Consider the following 21655-nt stretch of genomic DNA (forward strand, 5'->3'; position numbering starts at 1 on the left):
TTTTGCACACAAGTGAAAGGGCAAATTTTTATAAAAACAAAAGCAATTCAATTCAGTTCAGTTTACATAATGCCAAATCACAAAAGTTGCCTCAAAGTACTTTTTATTGTAAGGTAAAGACCCTACAACAATACAGAGAAAACCCCAACAGTCAAATGATCCCCTCTGAGCAAGCACTTGGTGACAGTGGGAAGGAAAAACTCCCTTTTAACAGAAAGGAACCTCAGAGAAAGAAGAAACCAGGAACAGGGAGGCGGCAGTTATCTGCGGTTGAAAGTCAGGTGGTTATGTTATGGTTAGAGATCGCTAGGTCTACTGCAGAGCTAACACAGTGACTGACAGCCATTCACATTTACACCTATAACCAATTTAGGGTCACCACTTAACCCACTGTGCGTGTCTTTAGATTGTTGGAGGGAGACTGATAAACCCAGCCAAACTACACTGTAGAGATGGCCTACTTGAAAAGAGAACTGATGTATGAGAACAAAATGCTGTGGTATATAAAATACCATTTTGGCTCATTCACTCTGTCTACCAATGAAATTCCAACAACAGTTTGTCCATCAGTAATAACAGAATCAAATGAAGGCCTGGGTTTAAGATTGCAAGGTCAAAACTGCAGAGAAATATTTGTAACACAGAGCTGGCGGCAGCAGAAAGAAACTGTGGGAAATGATTAATAAGAGAGGGACGACAAATGGAGGTATGCCATATTGTTGCAATCAGGAGAAGATTTTGATTTGTAACGGGCAGAAGCTGTTAAGCAGCACTGGCTTCCTCAGAAGTCACTCAGAGATGAACAAAAGACCTCACATAATTCTATCTTAATCATCGGCTCTTTCATGCACACAGTGGCACACAATGTTCTGTCCTCAGCCACAAATATGTCGATACAGAGATGATATAACAAGACAACGTGTGGCTGGTGTGGTTCTCATTATTCGACTAATGAGCTGTCTCCTTGGCAGTCTGATCTGTCAGCCAATGAAGCGAGTAGGCCCTGTGCAGGGGGAAGAGCACAGCCCAGGGTCAGCCAGGCGGCGGCTTGCGACGAGGGGCCGGCGCGCGGCACTTAACACGGGGAAGAGCTCGTTAAAGTGTCATTTTTGGTCAATATGCTCGTCTGTGTGGAAGAGGCCAATCAGCCATACTGTTCCCATCTCAGGAGAATGGATTTCATCCATCACCGTCAGCTATATGATGATATTAGCAGGTGTTTACTGATAGCCCATTCAGAGGAAGACAAATGGAGATTCTAACATCTTTCCACGCTTACATTCACTCAGTCATTTTACATTCAGGCTCACTCGTAATAGGGTCACATAGAATCAATCCTGGTGTGGATAAAGAAGGGAGGCAGGGAAATATTAGGTCACAATCACTGGTGTGTAGCCAGAGACTCTGACATCTATGTCTGTGAAATTGAATCCCGTACTTAGAAACATGGAGACCAAATGAAGCCAAAAAGCTTGAAATATTTATGTCATTTTTATAGTGTAAACACCTACATTCATCAGCAGGATGAAGTGTGCACAAGTATCGGGTGTTACGTTACTCTCCTTAGCATCAGGCTACTTTTTCACTGTAACAAGTGTTAGTTTTCCATTTAACGTAATTAGTTATTTCTTCCTTTTATGGTAAAAGAGAGAAACCCGGGAGATATTTATAGCGTTTCTGTCTCCAGCTTGCTTGCAGCCATGGACAACCTGTTGTTGTCAGTCAGGTTAAGGTTGTTAATTTTTGCTGTGAGTATTTTGAGGATTTTAACACCTGGGTTTATTGAGACTGATTCAATTTACAGTCAACATAAAATAGGCGTTTGAAGAACTGTAGTTTTTGGCACTTCTGCCATGGCTTCATGGCTTTTAGTTCATCTAAATCTGCTGATTTTAGGGCCACTTTTAATCCTTTTTGTGGCACCGATTTGAAAAGACGTCTGAACCCTTGCTCTGAGATTTCCATCTATATAGACCAGACAGTATTACATAGGTGTTACAGCTTTGTTGACAGGCTCTTCCTAAATGCACATCTTTGACTTCACGCCACTGTAAAGGTAATGGAGTCTTAATGTGCTATTAGATGATGGCTACACTGTGTTCATGACGGGATAGAGATGGTCACAATACTCGGGTAGGCTGTGGTGAAAACTGGCAAAAAAACAAAAAAACAAAAACCCTTTGAAACATTCGTTTAAGTATTGAAATATAGTACATTTCGAAAAAAAAAAACCCCCTGAGCTTATTGTACTGAAAACCTTGGTGTCTAAGCAGATATTTACTCTGGATGTCTTTAACCTGGCCTCTGGTAACACTGTCATTTATGACCAGGCTACGTCCTTCAACACTGCATTAAACAAATGTGCTGGACTGCTTTCTTTCATCTGAGGAATAAAAATGAGAAACATCCTGCTTTTAGTGTGAGGTTGGAAACACGTCCACACATTCGTTATTTCTAGGCTGGACTATTGCAATCCTTTATTATCTCCCTGAAAAGCTTCTAGTTGATTCAAAAATGGTGCAGCGAGAGTGCTAAGAGCAAGTAGAGCAAATTATTGGACGTTATTTTAAAGACCATTTGATCCTTCGGATCGGCTTATTAGACATACGTTTTAATAAACAGCTATCAGGTGTAATTATTAAATGTATGTATCATATTTTAGAAACTAATTTCCACTTTAGGCTTAATAAAGGTTTTTTATGGTCAAACTCATGAATGCACAAAGCTTTTATCCTTTTTATTAATAGGCAATGAAGCTTGTGAATTCATGACAATCAAGAATTCATTATTGTTTAAAAATGAATTAACAAGAAATTAATGTATGTTATGTACAATAGCCCAAATCATTAAAATCCAACTGAGAACAACTAAGATCAAAGAAAGAATGACCAAACCTAAAACAGCTGCTACTACACTTCCCAAGATGCATTGTTGGCTGCATCTTTAAGTAGATGCTCACTGGTAAATACCCTAATCTTCCAAACTCTCCAGACTTGGTTTGTCACACAAGGATTCTCTTAAATGTTTAAAGGCTCCCCCGCAGCTATAGCTGATGTGTTTTCCCCCCACAGGCTTGAATAATAATCCTCATTATAAGTAAACTGATCTTCACGTGTAAAGCAAACTCGGTTAAAGGTGTGGACATGTGGATGTGAGAGTGTATGGTTCTCTGTATCTCTGTGATGAACTGGCAGGCTGTCCGGTCTGTGCCACGCCTCTCGTCCTGTGGTAAATGAGCCTCCAGCCTCCTGCAACCTTGAACTAAGTGATTAAGAAAATTGATGGATGGACGGTAAGAGGCAGGTTCTCTTCATCAAGTCAATGGAATTGCCTTCCAATCAAAAAAAATACTGCGTTTTTTTTCAATGTGTTTTTAATTGGTTGTTGTTGTAGTTTTTTCAAAAGTATTTATTTGTTATGTTTATATTTATTAAATATATTCTATCAAATTCTGACCCTACCATCTGAAAGTGGTAATAATGTATCCATCTAGCTTACTTTGGAGATATCAGCTGTAGAAATATCTGCCATCCTTTGAATATAATGGAAATATAACAAAAAGTGCTTTTGGAAATCAAAGCACAAGGACCAATCCATCACTTTTAATCTTTTATAAAGTACAGTGAATGCAGTAATGAATAATTAACCATTAATAAGGCATTTATATGTAATAGTAGGCCTCATAATTCAGTGTTGTAATTTGAAAGTTAATTTTCTCATGTCTTCTTGTGGCTTTAAATACTTTCCCTTCTGTTAAATTGACTCCCCAATCCTGTTTAATTTCAGCTGTGTTTGATCACTTTGATCTTCCCATCAGCCAATAAAGATGCTTATGTCAACGTGCTGCATTTGAGCCTTCGCTCCAGCAATTCCTAATACTCCTAGGAATCGACAATAAAGTTGTATTTCTTTTAACACTGCAAATCAGGGAATTTCTAATTTAACATTTATATCGTGTTTTAATTATTGAATTGGGCACTTAAAAAATCCAGAAATATGTTTTCAGACAACCGTAGATCTAACAGTCACCGTTCCCAGCTTCCACAGCAGTGTTCCAGTGTTTGAGTGTGTAATGGAAATTTGTTGGGCTGCGCTGACCTGCTCTCTCCACTGGACTCTGCTGTAATTACACCACTCGTCGCCTGGGCTGGGCACACTAAGGCCTCTCTTTCACACTTCATGTTTTGGATGTAAACTTATAGCCTTGCCAAGTCTTCCTTTTCATGAAACCCAAGACTCCCAAACTGGAAACTGTAAGCAAACACAGCGTCAAGTTGCTGCAGTGCAGGATAGAAACTTGACAAAAGCCCCTCACCTTCTTCATTCTGCTCTTTGTTTGGGCTACGAGGTATCAGAAAGATTAATACTGGCAGCAACAATGTTGTCAGGGAAGGAAAAATGCTATGATTTCTGTTCGGCATTAAACATTCAGCTTTACCACTGAAAAAAAAATTCACCCATCAAGTCTTCTTCTGCTGTGCTTGGCTGATTTCTGCTGGGAATGTCTATGCAACAGTTTCATTGCTTAGGCCAGACCTCATCTTCTGAAATAAAGTTTTGTTTAGCAACTATATTTGTCATTCTGGCAGTGCCACGGCCTCTCTCCTTGTTTGGTCCTTTTAACTTTCCGTGTAACTTTCCTCATGTCTCCTCACGGCGAGGATAAATATTTCATGAAGCGCCCGAGGCTTTCCCTGGCACATGCAGTACCTCGCTGTACCCAGGAAGCCCAGGCAGCGGAAACCAAAACAGACGAGGAAGTGGACGAACAACCCAGCAACAGAAATGAGCTTGTTTTTCAAACAGTTCGCTCCACATCACCTCCTCTTGCACTTCAACCCCACCTTCTTCTTTTATATCCTATCATCTTCTATTCCCTGCTCCTCATCCACCGCTCTGCTTCTTCTTCCTCACCTCAGGTCCCTTTCCCCACCAGTGCTACTCTGGTTTCAAAGCCTTTACTATCTGAAGTTTGAGATCAAAAAATTACAACCAACATGTAAGCTCTAAAAAACACCACCACTCCCAGCAGGTAACCTTTGAATGTAGTTTTCTTCCCCCCACTCTAAATAGCTCACACGTTTTTCAGATTAGACAGGACTAAATAACATTTTTCTCACGGATCACGCTGCTGTGTTGGAGTTTTTTTCTTCTTTAGGGAACCATCAAAGACTTTAGACTAGAAGCTCAGTGAGACTGTGTTTAAACACACTGGCGTGATGTTTACCATGTTCACATCACCGGCACCAAACCTGAGGAGCTGAAGTGTAAAAGCCAAAGGGTCCTAAAGGACAACACCCATCTAAGCTGCAGTCCCTTCTCCTTGCTTTCATCTGCCAAGAAATACAGAAGTATTCAGCACAGCTTCTTTCCTCGGGCTGTGACATTTACAAATTCATCCTCCACCGTTATTCCCACAAAAAACAAAAAAAACAAAAACTATTTTATCTAAATTATTCATTAATTAATTTGAATGTTTTAGTTTTTGTTAGCAGAAGTAGAAAATTTGCAACATCATTATAAAACTTTGTTACCTGTACGGAGGACCAAATCTGCCAATATAAAACAAATAAATACATGTAATTATATAAATAAAAAAACAAAAATAAATATAGATTATTTTATACAATTTCATGTAAATTCATTATTTAAAATAATATCCCATTTGTTATTTAAAGCGACAATAAATATCATGTTTGCAATTCATTTTTATTACAAAAACTGTTGTGTGTGTGTGTTGTCTTTAAAATGTTTTATATTATTAAATTCCTCATATAAATTAACAGGCATACAGACAAAAATCAATGACACTAGAACAGGAGATTATTTTTTTTCTGTTTACTTCCATACCAACAAATACCTCTGCTGTGACCTTAATTTTACCATGTGAAAGCAATATAAATAATGGGAAAAACAACAGCTGTGCTTATTTCATAACACACTAAAAAACTGATGACATGGATAATGCTGGTGGTTGCTTAGTTACGAGGAAAACAGAACATGATTATGGTACATCACAATTGGTCTTTGCCATTTATTTTTCCCTGTAATTTTTGAGGTTGTCAATATTGGGCCTTTTTAAAAACGAATATGAATCTCTCTCTCTGAGATTCATTTTACTAACTATCATTAATAGTAAAATGATTTATCACCATTTCCATGACACGTGGGGTCCTCCATACAGGAATTTCACAATTTGTTTTAAATAAAATGATTTCTTGTTTAATATTTAATTAATTTAAAATATTTGTGACAGGTATATAATTCCATGTTGGGATTATTAAAATTCTCCTGATTCCCGAGAACCAAAAAAGGTCCTGAAAAGATGCAGCTTACAGGCCACCATTAAATAACATCACCAACAGGACTAATAGAAAGTCTTTTACTCATGATCTTTCCTAAATATATTTTTTAATTTAAAAAATGTAAAGGATGTGACTATGATACTCCTCCCAGTGTCTTCGGGTCCTTCCACATGATACGAAATTAATTTTGAGGTGGTGTTTGTGTATTTGTTAGTTAATTTTCAATTCCTCCTCGTCACAACCCGTGTACCTTTCTTTCTCGTCCCGTCTCCGGCTGTCTGTCCTTCAGGTGTGGCCTCGATGTGACAGACAGCTGCCAGTGGTGGCCTGGTTTCACACCTTGGCTGCCCCCCCGCCGCCTCCCTCTGCAGACAGCAGCCTGGGAAACCACAGGCCACCAGGCTGGCGCCAGCCTGTACGGCTTAGAGCAGGGCAGCCGGCCCAATCAATACCTCTGCATTTCCTGTCCATTTGCTCAGGTCTCTTCATTAATAATTACTGCTTGGCGGAGCTTCAATGCGCTCGCTGGCTGGGCCAAGGGGAGAGGCTGGGTGACCTTTCCCCGCCCCTGGCTTGACTTGGATCACACAGACAAACACGGGGACAGACATAATAAGGCAACACAGATGACATTACCCCTGATTCATGCCGGTTCCTCCTCTGTAGCGAAGAGCACGCCAAATGCTATTAAAAAAAATACATTTTTTTGCAGCTGTGCTTATCAGCAGTGGTACACACCAGGTAGAACATGACTTTGAGACATTTTTACAACCAGTTTGGTGCCGCTTTTCAACTTGGCAAACACCCACTAAATCCAGCAGCTATGATTTCAGCATCATCTGTGCCGTGCAGCGGCAACCAGGAGGAAGCTATTCTTAAAAGTAATCTTTGAAAAAATAAGTGCCGCTCGGTGTATCATTTCCTGTTCATGGTACATTTTCCAGATGACAATAACAATTCTTCAAAACATCTTAAATTACGTTCTGCCTGGGATGTGCTTTCGCTGATAAGCAAAGCAACAATAAATGCCAGGTTTGAAACTGCAGCAGCACGGTGTGATTATTTTCTCCAGGCATGAGAGAAAACAAAACGCATGACATGATGCTGAAGTAATGTGGGGGTTTTTAAAAAAACTTTTTTTATTTAATGATGACCAGAGAGCAGAACAGTTTCTCAGCATCTGGATCGAGTAAAACAAAGTTAATCTGTTCTCGTTCTTTGGCCTCTGCAGACAAAGACCCCTCCAGGCTGTACAGGAGTGTGTGTGTGTGTGTCCAGGTCAAAATTTGGTGACGGCAGAGGCGATGTTCTCCAAGGCGGATCGAGCCTCGGAGGAGGGGAAAGCCTGGATGGCCTCCAGAGCCTTGTTGCCATGGTAACAGCACAAGTCCATCGCCGTGCTCACGCCTTTCTCCGACTTAACCGCTGCCAAAAGCTGCAGACGGATGAAAACACACATTAGTTTGTCATGTTTGTGTCACTCTCGTTACTATCCAGCTGTCAACACAATAAACTGTTAAGAGGCAGCGAAAGTTAGCTCGCTGTTAAAGCGGGCCCGAGGGGTAAAAACGGGAGGAAAGATGCCTTTTAATAACCCCTCCCCAAAAAACCCCAATCACAATCACGTCTGTGCTGCCAGTGGTATCACTGAAGGCAGCTTCCCAAATTTAACTACAAGAGGAAATTTTCAGACTCATCACTGTGAGTTAGGCTTTAAAAATTTGGCATTTGACAATGAGAAAGGAAATGCCCTGAATCGTGTTTCTCTGCCAGTGCTAATTACGTAGCTCACAGCTCTTCTGTCTTTCCACTTTACTAATGAAGGCACCGGTTTTTCTGCACGCCAGGTAATGAACTGAACAAAGGATTTCTGTGAAGACTGTCCGTCACAAAGTCGCGGATTGTTGGATTTGTTTTTTTAACACATTGATTTCTGCTCCTATATCCCAGAGAGCACTTCATGCACCTTACACAAAGTACACATTTCACGCATGAGGAAGCAGAGGCCATCAAATCAAATCAACTCTAACAACAGCTTTAAGTACACAGACTGAGTGAATTTGTGCACCTCCCTGTGCTTTACTGCTGCTGTGTTGGGACATCTTTTTGCTGGAGGCGTTTTACCTGATGAATTCTGGAGGTGGAAAACCCCGTAGGCCTTTCTTCTCTAAATCACCAGCCAGGGTGATGCTGAGTTCGACACCTGCAGTTCTTTATTATCATTTTTATTCTTAAATTTAGAAAAGACTATATTTCCTGGAACATTTTACGCCATCTTCTCTGCTAACCTTGTTTAATTCGGCATAAGTTTTTAGTTTCCTCCCTCCCTCCTCTGTTTGCGCGTTATGTTTGGTTCCACATCCTGTTCTTTCTTCATGCTCCAAACAAGATTTGTCTGTCTTTGCCGCCTTGAGTCTCCTGATCTCATCAATATTCACATGCAGCACGTGAGAAAAAATTAAACAGGACAAGTGAGCATGATAGCTGACATAATTCAATAAAATATGATCAAGTTAATTCATTTTTCAAAAGTAATGTACACTGAATATATTAAACATCATTTAATAAAAGATGGAGTTAGTTTTTCATCTGAAAACGCCACTTTGTCAAGATTTAGTATGAAACGGTGAGTTACCCCCGTGTAATTAAATTAAAAGCCAATGAGAAACCCTGAGCGGCTCCTGAAGCACCTGTCCACGATATCATGGCTCGCTCTGTGGCTCCTGATTACTGCTGCAACTTTCCACTGATTATAAGCCAGCCCATCTTCTAGAGTCCTTTTCTATGCTTTTCAGCTCCTGGTAAGTCTGTGGCACATAATGTAAATTGTGTAATGCCAAAAACATTACAATTTCTCTTGGAAACACAAAATAACTGCCCACAGGTGATACCAAGATGGCTGCTAAATGGCCAGTCCCACAGCCCAGACACTGAGGCCATGTCTGCACTAATACGTTTTAGTTTGAAAACGCATCTTTTTCTCTCCGTTTTGACCTTCCGTTCACACTGAGACGGCGTTTTCGGTCAAGGAAAACGCGTTTTGAAAACACTCTCCAAAGCAGATACATTTGAAAACGCCGTTTTCACGACGTAGTGTGGACAGTGAACCCGGAGCCTTTTCGAAAACGATGACACATTTTAGTCATGTGATACAGTCAGGTAACCAATGAAACTAAGATAGCGGAGGGCATTATACAGCAGTTGTTTTGTTTGCTCTCAATTTTGACAGCCCTATTAAAGATTAATATCATGCTCCAGATAGCTTTTCTTCAAATTCTTTAATTCTCACTCGCTTTTGCAACTTTGTACTTTTGTGTTACTCGCAGCAACAACTCCACCTCATTGTTAGTCCATTTAAAAAACTCAGTGCTTTTCCTCGACCTTTTGCCGCGACGTTTCAAAGAGCCGGAAAGTAAATAAACGGCAGACAAAAATGCAGCAGGTTGAATCATCTTGCGTTTCACGCATGCGCATAGGGCTGTGCGATATGACCCAAATCTCATATCTCAATATAAAACATCTATCGTCCGATAACGATATAAATCACAAAAATGTAACATTTTCTGTAAATTCTGTGAATCTCGAGCAGCTAAAGTGTTTCCAGCTGGGCGTCGTGTATCTGGAGTTGAGTGTTTTACCGATGCATGAAACGACACATTTTTAGACATAGGTTGTAACGGACGCCGTTTTCTTTGCGTCGTGCTGCAGGGAAAAGCCTGTTCTAACGTTTGAGTCTAAGGTTTATTTTTTAGCACCTGACGGCTCTTTTTTGCTTCTCATTGGTAAATACTCTGCATACTATTTCACGTGATTCAGTTTATTTTGAAAAGTCTCAACAGAATCTTGAGCTTTATTGTGAAAGGTTTATGTGGAAAATAAACAAGCGGACACGCGATGGTTTTACCATCGTTGTTGCTAACGACAACCCATCCATAGTGTGGTTGTATTAAATATAAGAGAAAGATTAATATAGCCACTACAGTGACCATCAAAACGATGAAAAAATATTGCCGTAAAGTTTATTTTGCGACACCACGAAACAAACGATAGTGTAAAATGAAACGATAGACGTTTTTATATCGTCATCCGATATATATCGTTATATCGAACAGCCCTACATGCGCAATACTGGAACGTAAACGTTTTCGGCCGTTTCAATGTGGACGCACAACTTTGTGAAAATGACTGAAAACGACAGTGTGGACGCGGAGCGTTTTCAGACGAAAATGCCGTTTTCAAATTTATCCGGGCTAGTCTGGACGTAGCCTGAGAAACATTTAAATACTTGGAAAAATTGGAAATTACACAGAATAAAGTTGGTGTTTCTGCTTAATGCTTGTTTTTAATCTGGTCAAGATTTAACAACATAATAAACCCTGATCAATTTAGCAGACACGTTTAACTCTCCATCTCTTCCTCCTTTGCTGCTCATCATCACTATTCAGCCAATCACAAGCCATAAACTTCCTGCAGGGTCACCATCTAACAGCTACACAGCAATGACAAGTTATATAAAAAACAGACATTTCTCTTTATACAATCCACTGATTAAAACCTGACCATGCTTGCTGAAGGTCACAATAAATTGTGCGTTGAATGGTGAGCGCACCTCGTGAGTAGCTGAAGCAGCTCCTCAGGCTACAGTAAGTCATCCTCACTTCTTTTCTGTACTCAGATTTTCTTAGATGATTAAAACCAAAACATAAGTGCCTACAAATAACACTTCTGACTGATTTTGTGGGTGCAGGGTGTCAACACAAAACTCTGCTTGTCATTTTTCAGTCAATTCATGCTGGTTTTAGCGATTACAGGTTCCTAACTTTGTGCTGAATCCAAACTTTAACGTTTTCTCACCCCCGTGTGCTGCTCTTAGTTTCCCTCCTTGTGTCTCCTCACCTCTCCTTCCCCTCAAACTTCTCTCCCCTTTTCAGCAGCCCTGCTGAAGGAGATTCTCTCACAATGCCACTGTCTCAGAGTCTCGGTGTCTCCTCCGCAAATAGGCCTCGGTAACTAATCCTTCCTGCTCTTGTTTCAGGCGAGACCAGATAACACCCCCCTCCTCTTCCAACACCATCGGACCCCCCCTCCTCTGTAGCTTCGCTCTCTTTTTGCACCCCTATCGGTCCCCTTCTATGCCTCACACATTGACTTTGGAAAGCTTGTTTCCCAACTTTGATATAAGTTACAGTGAAAAGACATCCTGTTTCTCTTTGCCATCTTTGAGGGCAGACAGTAAGGAGGTAAAAACTGTGAAATACGGCAAAGGAAAATTGTGGCCATCTAACAAACTTGTAACAAAAGTGCAGTTTATAATAAAACTGAAATTTGTGTCACATTGTGAAATAACATTAAGAGTTCATATCTCACGGAACGGACAGATTCTGGATAAAGGCATTCGTAAAGCTGTGTGCTTACCTTTGAGTAATCCAGCTGGTTTCTCAAAGTTTTTGCCTTGAAGAATAAAAGAAAAAGAGATAAAGCAGGCATGTATCTATGGCTTCTAAAGGTAAGCTTTAGAAATTTCTCCAAGGCACAGGGAATATTTCACCGTCTATTTCCCTACCTACACCTACAATAGTCAGAGGACTGAAAGCGTGCTTCTTCTTGTTACAATTTGCACAATAGCAAATACAAAATAACTGCATAAAACAAAAGCAAAGAGTCAAATTCTTCATATAAAAAAACAAAAACTACTACCTGGAGTAGTTGTTGCAGTATGTACTACAATAAAAACAACTTCCACTGATTCAGAAGGGGTCAGGGCAAAACTTTTTAAATAAGGAACGACCCTGAAGTCTTAACTTTCCCGATGATGCTCTGCCAGCCTCACTGCTATTGTTCCCTGCCTGTAGGGGAAGTTATTTTTACCCGAGGCCTGCAGAAGCACTAGAAGCACAGTGTTTTTAAATTATGCTCAAAACAGCAGAAGTGTGAGGAGACGCTGGGGGTCTGCTTCTCTGGATGCAAACCCTCTTTTGGCCAGGCCGTCCAATCACAGTGGAGCAGGGGTGGGGTTAACACTATTCTGACCAACCGTCAGGTCCTATTTGATAAGACTGCTGCGTATGGCTTTACCAAAACACATCCCCCAAACTTTTTCTGGACTCGGTGACTGAATTTGTTCATTCAGTCACTGAGTGAATGGAGGGCAGGTCAGTCGGACTGAGATCAGGTGAGTTTTGTTTCAGCAGTATGGAGAAATTTAACAGCTTTCTCTCTCACCTTTGTTTTAGACCTCAGTTTGATCTTCTTTACTCATCACAGTAACAGATACTTTGAATTATATTATGAAGTAAGATTCATTCAACTTTTCAAGTTGGTTTGCACGCAGCTCTTTCAGATCTGATGCAAACCTATTTGAATTAAAGCTGATACTCCTGCTAGAAACAAAGGCAGTGAATCCCGCTGACCCTGGTGTCGTGGACCATCCTTAACGTACCTGCTGCAGCTGATGATGCCACGTCTCCCGGCCCATAATTTGACGGTGGAAAACGACCGGGGCGGCGGTCAGACTAAATGACAGCGGCTCTCCTACTCTGCTCTTCACAAACGGCTGCAGGTCAGAGTTCAGCTGCAGAAAGGCAGAGAACATTCGTCAATGCGGAGCTTCTACTTTGTAACTTTGAGCTTATCAATTAAACCAAGTCAGTGGTGAAAACAGTCAAGGTTGCATTTGCCTGCCTACACTCTGAGCTGACCCTGTTAATGAACAGACACAGCTAGCCTGATGAGGACGGTTCTCCTTCAAAGACCTCATTTTTGGTTCCTCCCATGCTGAGATTCCCTGTAGCCACTGAGGCCTGCAGGCAGGCAGCTACAGGGAGCCCCAGCAGGAGAGGACGCACTAAAGCAGCAATGAGAGTGGGATCATTATGAATGACTTCTACACCAGCGCCAATAATATTCAGCTGAAAATCTCTGAACCTTGGAAAAAATAACTGAGCAGCTGCATTATTTACATCTTAATGACATTCTAGCACATAACAAATCAACCTTCTTCCTGTTTCCACATTTTTATGCCCCTCTCTGATACAAGAATAATAAGACAGACAGGCACTTAAGTCTAATGTTTCCTATGTTTCGTTTGCACTTTTTGTAGTGCCGATAAATCACTCTGCTCCCTTTAACGTCACACTTTTATGTATGAATTCAGCTACAGTGTGAAGTATTTGATAAATAGACATAAAAACACTTTTGAAAAGAAGGGCAATTATTCATACCGAGGATGAGAGAGAAAGAAGTCAGACATTACTGGAAGCCAGATTTTTTTTCTTTACTTTGAATTAACTTGATCACAGAAAGCATGTCAGTCAGGAGGTCCAAAACTTTAGCATAAAAAAAGATCAAAGACTAAATTAAAACTGCCAGAAAACCTCCACATTTTTAATTTAAGTACTGACATAACTCTATTTTCACTGCACATAACAAAATGCAACAATCTATGTTGCCTCTTCTCTCTAAAAACAACACGGCTGCACGGCTTAGGTTTGCAATGACTTCTGGAACAATGTCTGAACAAAATGCACGGCTCCACATTTGGCAATAACCAAACACATCATATCAGCACGGCGGTGGAGGAGTGACGATTTGGGCTTAGTTTGCAGCCACAGGACAAGGGCATCTTGCAGTCATTCAGTCAACCACAAACTCCTCTGTATACCAACATATTCTAGAATGAGTCCTTCTGCCCGACAGTTAAAGTTTGGCTGAACATGGGTCAAGCACCAGGTCAGCGATCGACACATAGCCTGGCTGACAAAGAAAAGAATCAAGCTGCTGCAACAGCCCACTCAAAGTCTAGACCTCATGCCTGAAAACTTCAACATACTGACATCCTTAAGCTGCTGAATTATCGACTGGGACAATGCTCCTGAACAATCCATATTCACAGAGACAAAAATCCCGGGAATTACAATATTTTTTCTGTTTCCAAGGAACTAATGACAGAAGCGACTAATTTACGCATAACTATCTTTCTCTTGGCTTTTTTCTAAGACAGTCAGCCGTTTATTACATCTTTTTTTTAAATCTCTTGTTTAAATTATCAAAAGAGTTTGTTCTTCTTGTATCTAATCCCTTGAAATCCAGTTGGGTTTCCCGCTAAAAAAGGCATCGTGATGATACGCTGATCAACCATTATAGATTTATTGCTCAGACAACCACCTTTCTTGTATATGTTGGATTCGCCTCACCTTGTGGCCCAGCGACAGGTGTTTGCCGTACTTGTAGGCCAGTCTTTGAGACTCTTTGTCGTGTTTGGCGAGCTCCATCGCAGCTTGACAGCTCTTGGCTAGCAGCGCCCCATGAGACAGGAACGTCTGCTCCTCCCACGCCGCCACGTCGATGCCGTCGGTGAGGCCGTTCTCCTGCAGAGCAAACAGAGGCAAAGAGCATGTGTGAGCAGGCCTGAGCTTCCTCCGCTTTTAAGTTCCCACAGAGCACCTCGCTGCTCCATCAAAACAAGCCTTCCTTGCTCTTTGACTTTATTTCTCAGTGTGTAATTCGTGAGGCCTCAGCGAGTAGCAGCACAGTTATTTTCCACAAGTTCCTCAGACATTTTAAAGGAAGAAGGAAACAGTAACAGCAGAAAAACAACTGAGAGTTTGCTTTTTTTAATTTGCAAATTTAAGTAACTCATAAGAAATATACACAAATGGAACCAGGTTGTTATTATTAGAAACTATTAAAAAAATCTAAATGTCTGGAAAATAGAGAATAAAAATCCACTGAAACACATCAATTACGTGTATGAGATTTTCTAATATATATAAAAGTAATAAAATAAGTAAATTGTGTCAGAGTTGGAAATGTTTTTTTAAACTACCTCAAATTAACTAGTTATAAACTCAGCACATAACCTACAGATTTAGATGAGTTAAAGAAAATTGTTGCTCACTGCAGGTCTTAATGCTCAATTCCGATTTTTTGATCAAATCCGATTTTTTTTGTCTGCTCGTTCACACTACAAATAAAATGCGACAGCAAACGCGCTCTAGTGTGAACGCTCAAAGTGGCCCGCATGCACAAAAGAAGACGTCACACACAACGCGCTCTGTTTAGACCCAGAGCAAACAATATTGTTTGACAGAAGGCCGTTAATATAAAGACTTCGGACTTTACGTTTCCCAATTTTTGCTTTAAGTTATTTTGTTATTTACATAATAATGTAGATAACCTAATAATGATCCTTATTGCTGTTTTAGAGGAGCGGTGCTTCAAAGGATAGTTGCAGATTTCTGTCAGAATCTGCAGATTATACAGAACAAATAAAATGTTCACGTTTCTCCAATGTTGTCTTCCCAACAGTTTCACCGGATGGCCAGGAAGCGTTCGCGATGTCTTCTCCGGTGCTGATAATTGGCGTGTCTTGTGTCAGTGACGTAAAAGACGGATTTAATGCGACTTGACCGTTCAAACAGCAGTCGCTTTCTGAAACATCGGATATGTATCGGATTCAGTACCACATACAAAAGTGACCCAGATCGGATTTGAAAATATCGGATTTGTGCCGTTCACACTGTCACACCATGATCGGATATGAGTCGCATAGGGTCAAAAAAAATCAGATTTGATGCGCTTTCGCCTGCAGTGTGAACGTAGCCTTTGTCTTATTCAGGACGTCTGTTATTCTCATTGTAGTTACTGTTGGCCACTTTCACACAGAAGCATTACTAACCTTTCTATGCTGCTCACAGTAGGTGTTAACTATTTAATCTAAAGGCAGCCAAACATTTTATCTTTGGTTTCTTGAAGCTTTTAACTGAATCTGAGTAAGCTTGTTTTGGCAATAGTATATTTCTTAAAATAAGGATGCTGGTGTTACTATATGAAAAAAGTACATAACCTAAAGCATTTTCTCTGCTTCTCAGTACTTTCTGATTTTCTGACATTATACCCAAATTTTTTCTACGGATGATTCAGATATTTCAAAAGAGGCTATATGAAGTTTTTCTTTGTTCCTAAAAAGCTCATTTCCATGGAGCAGCCAGGCACTAAAGCTGTAGCAGGCATTGTATTGGTGGAGGGAACCTACCCTTAAAAGGCCAAAGGTGGGGCATACCCTGGACAGTTTGCCACTATATCATCTAGAAACACCATTCACATAATGACATAATGACCAATTATAACCTCGTGCATGTCTTTGGACTCTGGCTGGAAATGTGGGTGTTTCATGAGAAGCTACTGAGGCACACGGAGAACATGCAAAGTCCACTCAGAAAGGCCCCAGCCAGTGGATTCAAACCCTGGACCTGTGTGCTAACAACTACATAGCCACAGCAATAGTTTACATTACTGAGCACATGTTCACCATAAACAAGTTGCCAATTAACCTCTTTATTAGTAGTAAATTAGCTGTTTGCGAGCAATTACAAAACCTGACCATGCTCTACTTCAACTGAGAATTTTCTGCTCAATAACCTCATAATTACTGCTTATTAATAAAAGTAGTTGCACATAAATTATGAGCTTGATGTCCTCTGCTCAGTATAGTCCTAATAATGTGACAGTAACATAAAAACGGACTTTAGTGAGGTCTACTAGAAGAGCTTTTACTGATTCACTGTTCAGATTCTGACCTTATTTATCTTTTCCTGGGCCTTGATGCTGCCCCTCAGTTCATCCTCTGTCTGAAATAAACAGTTTTAGCTCTTCAGCTCAGGTCATCGTCACTTTAAAGACAACTTTCTTCTGATTGGCTGCCCATTGTAACCACAAGGCTTGAACAGCAGGTAGGTGGGACTTCTGTGCTCACAGATGGAGCCGTGTGGCCAAGATGAGGATAGCAAGGATATCTTCTCTATTTTAAACTTTAACCATGTTTGAATTGGCATAAATGATTGGAATGGTATACAAAGGCATTTCTCCCGCTGTTGAATGGCCTTCTTATGCATCTCTGGACCATTCCTAGTGCGTCAGTGTACGTCGTTTCATGTACTTGTGTCTTAGCACTATGCCTCCTTCAATGTGCCAGAATTCTTCAACTTGATCTTTACTTTTGGGAAGCAGATGAAATCACAGTGATGTAAAGCGAGCTGTGCAGGTCAAAAAAAGGTGTCATAATAATGTAATGAACTGAATGTTCTCTCAGGCAGCTTAGGATGTTACAGCACCGAGAGGTTTACCCTGTCAGCGCTTACAGCCATACATCATTCTCATCTGATCTCAGAAGCTAAGCAGGGTTGTCGCTGGATAGGACTTGGATGGGAGACCACCCGGGAATACCGGGTGGTGTGAAAATAGCAGGTTGGCTATTAATCGGAAGATTCCTGGTTCACCCAGTCTGCATGCCGAAGTATAGGCAAGATGCATTCATCAGCGTGTGTTTATGTCATGCATAGACAAAAAAAACCCCAAACCTGTTTATGTGTGAGGAGTGCCCAAAGTGAGAAAAAAGCACCATCTAAGTCAGTGGTTCTTAACCTTGTTGGAGATACCGAACCCCACCAGTTTCATATGCGCAGTCACTGAACCCCTCTTTAGTGAAAAATAAAATATGATTTTTTTTCAAATTCAAGACATAGATATGTTTTTTACTGGTGCACAAAATGAGCCGTGCATGTCACGGCGGAGGCTCTGCCGAACCCCTGAGACCAACTCACCGAACCCCTGGGGTTCGATCGAACCCAGGTTAAGAACCACTGATCTAAGTACAGTCCATTTAAGCCTTGTGAACAGAGGTCTCTTCAGCAGAAAACCGCTCAGTCATCATAGCTGGAGACTCATCTCTCATCACTAGACTGAAATAGCACATGCAAGTTTCTACACTTTGCAATTTCTGTTGCGGAATTGCAGAGCGCACAGTATGGCCAGAATGACGCTTCCACAGAGAGACCTAAACACTGCAGAGATACAGAGAAGATAACCTTGAACAGGAGATCAACCAAATTTAATTTGAGTAAGGCATTGGGATATTTCAAGGTCCAGAGAAGACGGATAAGTATGCATTGTATGGGAAGAAAAGATGTTTTACCTCTGTGTTGTGGGAATTCTCATAATAGACTCCTTGAACCAAATCACCAATGGCACTGGAGATCAATTCAACGACCTGTCGAAGACAAAATGAAAGAAAAACATGTTGAAGATGTTTGTTTCAGATTAGGACCTTAATTTATTGATTGATTGAATCTTTATTTTGAACATGTTAAAAAAGTACAACAACATAGAATTAAAAGAGACAAATAAACAAAGCAAAACAAAAAGAAAACGAGCAACCACATCTACAAATAACTTTCATGTTCAAAAAGGAGCAGGAAGAAGCATAAGCTTATTTAATCCCACCCCTTTCCCACTATCTAGTAATCAATAGACTACAGAAATACCTCCTTGCAATTACATTATATGTCATGTGTATTTTTTTTTATTATTCTTTTTTTTAATATATATACATATATGTTTCTATCTATCCATACATACGTATATACACACATTTTCAATAACCCCATTAACACCTCAAAGGATACACAACCTACAAATATATATATACCCATACCAACATACCCGTGCACCCGCACACACATGAAAATATTAGACAAGAACACCCTATCAAATCTCTACCTCTTCCCTGTAAAAACCATCTCCTTAAACCGCTTTTTAAACTGCACCATGCTCGGACATTGCTTTATATCTTTACTTAGTCCGTTCCACTGTTACAAGTTTCGTATTCACGCTCATTTTACTTGATATCATTGACTCCAAAATATAATAACTGTATCAAAACAGGAATTAAAATCAACAATAAATCACTTAAAGACAGACAAGAATTTCATCAGAAAGCATGTTAAACTTTGCAAAAAAGATTTTTGATGACCAAGAAGAAAAGCACAAGAAATTCAACTTTGAAACCAAAGCTAGGACGCACAGGTATCTGCATGCCTGGTCCCAACAGTGAAGCCTGAACCAGGAGCAGTGATGACCCGCTTTATACTGAGTGGGATGGATGACCTCAAATAAACCGCCAGCCGCTGTAAAGGCCATCTCACCAAGAAGCAGAGTGCTGCATCAGTTTACTGGTCCCCCACAATCACCAAACCTAAACCCAGCTGAGTTGATTAGGGATGAGCTGGATCACACAGTGAGGGAAAAGCAGCCAACAAGTCCTCAGCACACGTGGGAACTCCTTTCAGTCTGCTAAAAAAAAAAGCTTCAGGTGACGACCTCATGAAGCCGCCTGAGAGGCCAAACAAAAAGCAAAAGGTGCCAAAAGGTGCATATCTGAGCCAGAGATTGCAGGTTTGATTCACACAGCGGTCAATATGTGCAGCTACTTGACCTCTTCAAGTGTCCCCAGGTCAGGTACTGTACTTAGCCTCTCCCTCCTCATAAATCACTAAGGCTAACAGCGCTGATTAAACTCCTAAAATGTCGATGTAAATGAGGCTGATCACAACCGACACGCTATCCGGTTCATCTGTGACATTTGTAATTAAAAACCACAATCCCCCCCACACACACACACACCCTCCCCCTTGACTGAAGAGAGAGGAAACGGTATCTGAACAGCTGGTTTGGAGAATTAATCGGAGGCGAGATGTGCTGGAAGCCAGGTGAACTGCAACTCGGCTGCTCATTTTCGCTCCGTAGGGGAGCTTCTGGCGATTTCATGAAGCACATCCAGGCTCGCCTTCGTTCATTATACTTTGTATTTATAGAGGAGTCCGGTTTGAGAGAGCCGGCTCGGGTGTCTGTCTGGTCTGAGGGGCTGAAATGGAGCTAAAAGGCAGATGGTGAGACAAAATAAGGTGGTGTCCAGAGAGCAGAGGGGTTAACAAGGTTTTGGGAGTGATGATCTGACCTCCGGGTTCTCTTTTCTCATATTCCCTCATTATTCAAAGATTTCTTACACTTTGTACCTCTGGGTTTGCCTCATTAGTATACAAGGTTAGGATTCTGCAAAAACATTGTGAGTCAAATGAAAAAAGAAAATGAGCCTTAAGTCTAAATAACCACCACATCTGCAATCAGTGAGCCATTAAATATGCTTTGTATACATTTTTAAAAATCAAACTAAGACAAAACTTAAAGATGAAGCTAAAATGGGCCTTATGTGTGCGTTTTGTTTGCTTAAGAGTGCAGTTGCCCATTTCCCCTTACAGGGGGCATGCATGCCTACATTTTAGCTTACAGAAACCCTACCAGCCTCTCATCAACCACCAGATAAGAGGCTGTATCTTTTAAAGTGGTTGTTTATGTCTGGATCTATTGAATGAGTAAAAGAAAAAAAAAAAAAAAGGCACACAATGTCTCCGTCCTTCATTCACAGCCGCAGAACAGCGTGGACAGTGTAGACGGGGCCACGCCTGTTACAGTTCAGATGAATGAGGTTAAATTTAGAGCTCCTTCAGCTCATCCCAGACATCCTTGGTTCATCAGAAAAGTCTGGTGACGCTTGCTGCTCCGTCAGCCTCGCAATGTCCTTTGGGTAACTGAATCCACTAGGGGAAAATATTGAGGAAACCTGAGCTTCGCCCACAGACCTGGAAGGACAATGTGCCTACAGTATTACCAGATGTGGTGTCTCTGCCTGGCCTGCGTAGGGAAGTGGGGGCCAGTGGGGGGCTTTTTTTGGAAAGTATCAGATCATCTCTCCCCCTGCCTCCCCCTTACTCCATTCCCAAATCTAGCCAGATCGTGTTTTGCCGACAGGTCTGCGAGGGGGAAGAAACCGGAGCTCCACGGGAAGATTATTTTACAGTTTATACAAGTAGCGGCATAGGTTTTCTCTCAAGGCCACGACATATAATCTCCATCGCTCTCAGTGCCTTAAAAGAAAAAAAAAAAAGCCTGGTTTATGAGAAAAACTTTAAAAGCTACAGGAAACACTCATCTGTTACCCTGCATCGTCAATATTTAACAACAGACTCAACTGCACAGTTTAGCTGTTAAAGGGCTGTAAATATCTGGCTGTTAACAGATTTTAACGGTGAAAAGCAAAATGTCTTATAGCCTTCACTGCATTAGTCTTGGAGTAATTATACGTTTGAAAATGCAACAGCATATTTGTAGATTTTTTTTTATCTTTCGGGTAAAACAAAGAGGATACAGGATTAAGAGTAAATATTTACAAACTCTACAAAAAACAGGAAAAATATATGCAAAAATGAAAATGTTAGAGTGGCAATTCTCATGCCATTTTCTAGAAATACGATACTGCGTCTCCTGTACAGTTCCAACTGGGTTTTTTTGCAAATTCCAAAAACTGCAGTTCCTCAAATGTCCTCTGGGGGCTCGCTCCAAAAGGGAGTCGATCCACATAGATTCCCATGTTAAACTGAGCACTTCGCAGCAGAAATAGACATGATTAAAACCTGCAACAACCATAAAACAGTTTCAGCTAACTTACACTTTCATAA

At 40.8% G+C, this 21655-nt stretch overlaps 1 protein-coding gene across 1 annotated transcript in view; it reads right to left on the reverse strand.

Annotated features, from left to right (window-relative positions):
* Nucleotides 1-7415: 7415 nt before the first annotated feature.
* pdss2 (prenyl (decaprenyl) diphosphate synthase, subunit 2) overlaps nt 7416-21655 on the reverse strand; it is a 35689-nt gene continuing 21449 nt past the window's right edge. The window contains exons 4-8 of the mRNA XM_087832752.1: nt 18277-18351; nt 14498-14671; nt 12745-12876; nt 11721-11756; nt 7416-7740 (exon numbers count right to left, since the gene is read on the reverse strand). Coding sequence (XP_087688878.1) covers nt 7585-7740; nt 11721-11756; nt 12745-12876; nt 14498-14671; nt 18277-18351 — 573 coding nt within the window. The 3' untranslated portion in view covers nt 7416-7584. The remainder of the gene's footprint in view (nt 7741-11720; nt 11757-12744; nt 12877-14497; nt 14672-18276; nt 18352-21655) is intronic.

This window comes from Neolamprologus brichardi, chromosome 19 (genome assembly GCF_056152115.1).
Source record: "Neolamprologus brichardi isolate AB-2024 chromosome 19, ASM5615211v1, whole genome shotgun sequence".
Taxonomy (NCBI): Eukaryota; Metazoa; Chordata; class Actinopteri; order Cichliformes; family Cichlidae; genus Neolamprologus; species Neolamprologus brichardi.